Raw genomic sequence first — 7,263 nt, forward strand, 5'->3', positions numbered from 1 at the left:
CTAGCAATAAGTTATCCAACTTTCAATGTTTTCAGTTAGGTAAGACGCTAACCCGAGACTATTGCGCTTTTTAACCCTTCGGCCCATCATGCAAATAGGCTCCATGACCTAACTTAAATTTGTTTGCTTATTTAGGTACCCAATAAAAGGCTATAAGGCCATAGTTCGACTTTATCCAGTACAGTTCATTTCATCGTTGTCTTCAAAATTACAAATACACACTGGATGTGATCCACACAAAAAACTTCATTTGCAACGACTTGAGTTGCGATGACGTGCGACTTTGTCTGCACAGTAAATGCAATTGCCGCACGACTAGCCCACTAGCCGAGGACTAGCGTGTAGCCTACCTGAAAAATGTGAGAGTTAGCTAACTTTGTAGGTCTTCGATTGTACCAAGCATTGTAAGCCACATCTTATATCACACAATCCAATTGGCATCACCTGCAGATTTGATGCTTGACGCATTCTGTGTGCCGACAAATGCGTGTGCGTGAGGCGACTGGCTAACCATCGCATGTGTTTCCTTGCGACTTCGTCGCCGTGCCAGTGTACCGGCTCTTGTAGGTTGCTTTTTCTGAAAGTAAAATAAGAAACCGGATATAGTTTGGCACTCTTAAGGTTAACTTTATATTTTTCGACACGAGCTTTCGCAAGCATAAGCTTGCTTCTTCAGGTGTACTGTGAAAATTTTTCTGAAAGATACTTGTAGTTTGAGGTTGTAATAATATTTTTGCAGATATAATACAACACAATGCAAAATAGAAACTTTGACTATCTTCGGCCAGCCGTAAACTTAATTCCAGAAGATATACGACCTAATGCCGAGGTTTACATGGATTATATGAAGTATGCTTTTCTAGAAAATCCTTCTCTTAAAACCTGGAAAAACTACATATTCCAGCCGGGCTTTGAACCCGAGACCGCACAATTTGCTTATAACCAATGGGAACCAAGAGATAACGATGTGATCGTTGCAACTTTTCCAAAAGCAGGTTTTACTGCTGAAGATGATTTGAATTTTGCATGTCTTATGTATGAAATCAACCAACCTCTAAATCTTAGCATTTATAGGCACAACCTGGACTCGGGAACTTCTACGTCAAATTATCTACTTAAACGACGAGGAAAATCTTAAAAAGAGCAAGGCAATGAATTATTTTTTTTCCTACCTCGAGTTTGGTCCAGGTTTGAAAATCGTTTATCACTTATAGCCTACTGTGTTCAAGTCCTGTATCCAATGACTTAATATGGTATGTTAGTTGATTATAAACGAATGCTTCCATCAATTAGGTTTTTTGCCACCCTGACATGAAGTCTATGCAAAGTCTAAACCAACGTATAAAACAAATTACAATAAGCTGCCCTGTTTCTTAACTGCGAAGTGTGAAATTTAATGCATCATTTCAGTTTCTAAATACCAAGTGATGGACAATATTCCTCTGCCTCGGAGGGTGTTGGGAACTCACTTGCCTTCCCAACTTATTAACTTCGAAAAACTCAAATTAAAAGGAACTAAGGTAGGCTACAATGGGAAGTTTTACAATCGTCGTACGTTTTGTTAAAATCTTAATCAACTCGATGAGTAAGCCAATAAGTTTATCTAAGCTTATATGCTTTATTTTTCGGCAAAACATTTTGTCAGATAATTTACGTCACAAGGAATCCAAAAAGTCAAGCTGTATCGTGGTATCCGTTTGCACGAGCAGACTATTTTATGCATAAAGAATTTTTCCAGAAAAGATACCCTGAAGATGAAAAAGCGTTCCTTGACATGTACATCAATGGTGTGTGACTTAATATAGCTGTTTGTTTCCGAATGTTAACACCGTAAAGTACAAGGAGTCTTTATAGGAGTGTTATTTTCATTTTCGAATCAGTCGGGTTATCCCTTTTCTTCAGGCCAACAATCGATGTGCGCAAAAGAAGGAGAGGGATATCTTGAACACATCAGATCCTGGTATCAGCACAAAGATGATGAGAATGTCTTGTTTCTATGCTTTGAGGAAATGAAAAAGGTCAATTGTCTCGCTGACCAGTTAGCATAACTTCATCCTAAACTGCTTTCTTACAAATGAATTCTATTTTTGTATATAGGATGTGACAAAACAAGTTCGTCGATTGGCTGATTTTATCGACGTAAGCTTGAGTGATGATGACGTCAAAAAAGTCTGCCAAAACTCATCACTTGGCAAAATGAAAAAGTCTTGGGATACACCTGACATGCCCCCGACATTTTTCTTCAGAAAGGGTTGGTCATTACATATTCCTGCATGCTTGCCACTAGTCTAAATATTTGTTATGTGTTATTTCTCACAATAAAAGTTGACTGATTTGTTTCTAGGTCAAGTTGGAGACTGGAAAAACCATTTAACAGTCGCCCAATCGGAAAAGATTGACGCCAACGTTGAACGAGTATTAGGCGACACAGACATCAAATTTATCTACGAGCTAGAGCAGTGAAAGCCATAGCGTTTGTTTTGTTTATTTTTAAATCCAATTCTAAGTTTGTAACTATAATTTTAAGTTCCGTTAATTCTGATCTCAGTCTTGGTGTAATAACTAAATTCGACTTGTACTCTTTCTCCTAACAATTGTAACGGTCTGTGTGACCCATACTCGGAAAGATTCTGTGTTAATTGACAAATGATTAGCTGTGTCCCGCCACCCAAGGACAGAGCAGCACAGTTAAACTAAGCACGTTGTAGGCGACATAAATAAATTTGTGCTTTGTACTTCCAGCCTTTGCTAACAATATTGAAGACTATTTTTGCATCTTAACATTTTTATGACTCGAAGTAAAACCTTTAGGAGTTATCGGTAAGTTTAGTCCCATAAGCCATTGATTTTATCTTTGATGTGCTTTACGCAAAACCGGTCGCAATTTCTTTTTTTTTTGTTGAAACTAAGATTATTAAAAACGATATATGACACGTGACCTTTTAAGTTATATAATTTCAGAAATCAAAAAAGTTTAGTTTGGCCACGTAATAAATTTCCAATGATGGCTTTATCAATAGTTTGTAAGTTATAAATAAAAATTACTATAGGCACAACTTTATGTGTTTAACGTCTTTGTATGAAAAACAGGACTGTTACAAAAAATACTAGGTTGTTTACAATCTCTTTTACAACGATCAAAAAAGTTCAAGCTGTTAGATCCGAATTCGCCGTTATCGACCCGTCCAAAAAGTGTTAAATTCCATTCCAAAGATTTTGTGCAAATCAACAAATGTTCAGTTAATTTCGAAAGGTTTCCACTGCATATGCGTGCGTAATTTAAACTCCCGCGTGACGGCGTCGTTGCGCACGCGGTGAAGATGAAGAAGTCGTTTGACGTCTCGCTCTAGCATTCGGTCGCGCCGGGCAATTTCGGCGTCCTGTCGTTGCTGCAGTCGTCCGACTATTTGTTTCTGAATTTCCTCGGACTTCTCAGCGTGATGTCTCTTCACTTCCTGTAGAACCTGTTTATGTTCTTCGATTATGACGGCATCGCGTTGCGCCTTCACTCGCATCTTGTCAATTTCGTCTCGCTGTTGCTGAAATAGGTTCCAGATATCGTGATGAATTTCAAGCATTTCTGGGTATTTTGAAGCGTTTGTTTTTGACTTCACATCATCATTAAATTCGTCAGATCTTGCCACAGTGTGAGTTGACATACCATCTACAGGCTCAGGCGGTTTAAGACGCAAATTTAGATTCTTTAGCGTTCTAGACGGAGTAAAACCGTCACTTATGTTAATGGATAAATTTTCCGAGCTGTCTGTAGTTTTTGGTTTGTTCGTTTGGTCTTGATTCTTTAAGAGGTGGGTGAAGTCGCACAAAACATTTTCCGAACTTAGATTGGAGGCGAGGTTTGCGAAAGGACCTGTTCCGTATTTGACTTCAATGTTCGGGCTTGTTTTAACGGAAACGGAGTTAAATCTTGAATCATCAAAATTAAATGACGATGCGGAGGTCTGTAAAGATTTCCTCGATGAAAGAAGAGCCAAATTTTCCCCCCTCACGGGCCACATATTTCCTGAGCCTTTTTCTTCACTCATGCTCTTTCCTACCCATGAGCATTCACTTCGCTGTTGAAATTGAGTTTCTTTTACGACCTGGCTCGACGTTGGCCAGTTATACATACGCTCATTATTTTGGTAAGGCCATATAGCTGTGCCGTTTCCCGTTTTGGAAGATGAAAATTTACTAACCGGGAGGTGACGCTCGACATCCGTAAACCAGTTAGCTGACCTATTAATATCGGAAGTTTGGGAGTTGTATGACGCCGACCACATATTGTGGTCGCTCTTTCTCCAGAGAATTTTCACGTTTGAATCTTCTACAACATCCCCAACCTCTTGAAGATCCGGTGGACTGAAATGGACGAAATGGGGGTCACCATTCCGATTCTCGCATTTTCCAGAACTTTTGTATTTTAACGATAGCTCGGGCGAAGCACTGTTTGATGACGTTATGTTACCTTCCAGTGACGAAAGGGATAGCCGGTCGTAGGAAATCTTTATATCATCTTGCGCGATGTCATCATTACTTTCAGATAGTTGCAGCATGGAGTAGGAGCTGCTGCCAAAAGAAGAGCAACTTATGATACAAGGTGATTCATCCAATTTTACATTATCTCGTTTCAGAGAGAGATTTCTTGAGGATGCTGCGCTTGAGACGTCGCAATGACTCAGCGTAGTTTGAGATAAATTACTTGAAGCAAAATCTTCCGTAGTTAATATTTCAAACGAGCTCTCTCCGACAGTGGTGTTAGAGTTGTGCCGAGTAGAATGGTCTTCTTGTGGGGATCCGTCAACTTTAACTGAATCTTCAGATTTCCTGAAAATCTTTACTTTCATTTTCTTCTTCTTTTTTCCACGTGGAAATCGGGCTAGCATTTTTATGGTTGCGCCTTTTTTGATTTGCTTCCAGAGATACAATTCTTTTGTCTTCTCATCGGAAGAGAGCGGTGCTGTATTGGCCACTTCGTACAGTAGGCCACTTCCGATAAAAACTTTCCCAATAGCAAAGACGATGATTACAACTTCCTTACTTATCGATGATAGTATTACTGGAATTATTTGTAAAATGAAAACAAATTCTCTGTAACACCTATTGCAACGGTTCGCAGCAAAGCGCTTCATTCTTTGCAACCTTTTGAAGGTTGACAACTGATACTTAGTTGGTTGTAAAACAGGATTCCTTTTTCGGCCTCCTTCCTGTATAGAAATTAGAAAGCAAAGTTTAAGAGAGATGCCGTAGTTTCCAGATAGAAATTTTTGAAAAAAGTCTTTTAAATTGTTTTGGAAATGAATATTAAAAATATTTACAACTGCCTGATCTTTACCAACGCTACCGTACTATGACTTACTTGCAGATTTGGTCCAAAATGCAAGAGAAAAACTTTCTGGAAACACAAAAATGCAGTCGCAATTAACGGAATATAGAAAGCCAATACCACGATGTGTTCAATTGAGATGGAAAAGCGGGGAAATTTGTATTTCTGATTTTCGGTGTCCGGTATCGATGGCTTGGTTGGTGTTGGCTTCTCTTTGCACTCATTAGTGTTGTACCGACCTTCGTTAAGCTTCTCCAAGCTATGCAGCCAATTCATTAAATTATTGGCGAGGTATTGCGATGAAACACAAGCTGATACTTCATGTCTTTCTTGAAAGTCGATCTCGTAACTGTAACAAAATAAGTTGTCTTCGTTGATGTAGAACTCGAACCTTTTTACGTCGTTTTCAAGTCCGAGAGAAATTTCTAGAGTCGAAACCGCGTTGACGAAATCTTTGTCATTGAAACAATTTAGTTGACTTCTGTATTGATCCGAAACTCCAACACAAGCTCGTATAAAAGCTACCAGGGCAGCAGGGTCTAGTTTAGCATCAACAGTTTTGTCCAATCCACAGAAAAAGTTTCCTTTTCCGTCTAAGCATCTAGGTTTAGGATAGAAGTTGGCAATGGTAAAACAATCCGAGTCCGGTTGATTGACTTCCAGAAAAATAATGGCACTAAGCCAGAAATTTAATGTCGAAAACATTAATCAATGTTATTAATCCTTGAACACCACAAACTGTAACTCAAAAGCAAAATATGCGGTAAAAAAATCACACACTTGAGTAATTTTATTTTTTGTGTGACGTCATAATAAAGCATATTTATTACGCATTAATTGTTGCCAAGCTTTAAGATTTACAGTTTTCAGCTCTCAATGTAAATTATAAAGTTTTTTGTTGTTGTCTAAACTGTGTGAAACAAATTTTAAAGTAAAATAAAAAACAGGATATAGGAGGGTGGCACTTTGAAGGTTAACATTATATTTTTCGACACGAGCTTTCGCAAACATAAGCTTGCTTCTTCAGTGAAAATGTCATTATTGAATAGCATTTTCACAGTACACCTGAAGAAGCAAGCTTACGCTAGTGAAAGCTCGTGTCGAAAACTATAAAATTAACCTTCAGAGTGCCAAACTCTATCCTGCTTTTTATTTCACTATAAAGTTTGTATAATATAGCCTACAACTTTGCGTGATTATACAGTCCACAGTTTTCCACCGTTAACTGATACTGTGTTTAAATTTTTTTCGAAACACGTTGTTGTTACGGTTGTTACCTTAAAAGGTGTACGCTGTGATATGAGGTAAAAGATTTTGTGCAAAAAGCGACATTTGAAAAGAAGTCCAGCTTGCTTCTTGTACATTCTGAAAGGGCTGCCTTGAAGTGGTTTTTCCGATCACTGATTTGACCCAAAATTGCACAAAACTTGAAAAAGATGAAAACAAGTATGAAACTTTTCACTGTCTTATACTCTAATCAGTTTAATGGAACACTTTTCCTTATGCAACACGTAACAAAATCATGAGAAAAACACCTTTAGTTTTTCTGTTGATAATGTTGTAGTATTTTTATAAACTATGTATTCGAGTACAGTGAAGAAAAAATATTTTGTTTGAAATTAGTTGAATTCTTATAAAAAGGTTGGAAAAAATAACGTGGTATCTGCGTCGACCGGGAGTCGAACCCGGAACTAGTGCTTGGAAGGCACCAATGCTAACCGTTACACCATCGACGCGACGACGAAACGATATCGTATTATTTATTTTTCTCATTCCGTTTGTTAAGGCGAAAAATGGAAAGATTATTATCATTACACATTTACAGCATGACAAATTGCAGAAAACAGATAAACATACTCTATGTTTCTTTATAGCACAGCAAAGGGTTGCAAAAATGCTACGACGCAGGATGAAAACACGCAATAAATGATTTCGGAAGG

General features: G+C 38.1%; 2 protein-coding genes and 1 non-coding gene across 3 annotated transcripts; 1 reads left to right on the top strand and 2 right to left on the bottom strand.

The window, feature by feature from the left end:
* Positions 1-745: 745 nt before the first annotated feature.
* Positions 746-3,030, top strand: LOC143462536 (amine sulfotransferase-like). The gene is made up of 8 exons (XM_076960742.1): positions 746-995; positions 1,075-1,188; positions 1,411-1,520; positions 1,646-1,787; positions 1,903-2,018; positions 2,098-2,251; positions 2,345-2,487; positions 2,523-3,030. Exons 1-7 carry the CDS (start codon positions 755-757, stop codon positions 2,461-2,463), a joined length of 996 nt encoding a protein of 331 aa, XP_076816857.1. The 5' UTR covers positions 746-754; the 3' UTR covers positions 2,464-2,487; positions 2,523-3,030.
* A 202-nt stretch (positions 3,031-3,232) lies between these two features.
* LOC143462473 (uncharacterized) lies at positions 3,233-6,056 on the bottom strand. The gene is made up of 2 exons (XM_076960657.1): positions 5,357-6,056; positions 3,233-5,204 (listed from the first exon to the last, which is right to left on the bottom strand). Exons 1-2 carry the CDS (start codon positions 6,026-6,028, stop codon positions 3,237-3,239), a joined length of 2,640 nt encoding a protein of 879 aa, XP_076816772.1. The 5' UTR covers positions 6,029-6,056; the 3' UTR covers positions 3,233-3,236.
* Positions 6,057-6,987: 931 nt separating this feature from the next.
* On the bottom strand, positions 6,988-7,059 carry Trnag-ucc (transfer RNA glycine (anticodon UCC)). The gene has a single exon. It is a non-coding gene; the product is annotated as a tRNA-Gly (tRNA).
* Positions 7,060-7,263: the final 204 nt, after the last annotated feature.

Source organism: Clavelina lepadiformis, chromosome 6 (assembly GCF_947623445.1).
Source record: "Clavelina lepadiformis chromosome 6, kaClaLepa1.1, whole genome shotgun sequence".
NCBI classification, from domain to species: Eukaryota; Metazoa; Chordata; class Ascidiacea; order Aplousobranchia; family Clavelinidae; genus Clavelina; species Clavelina lepadiformis.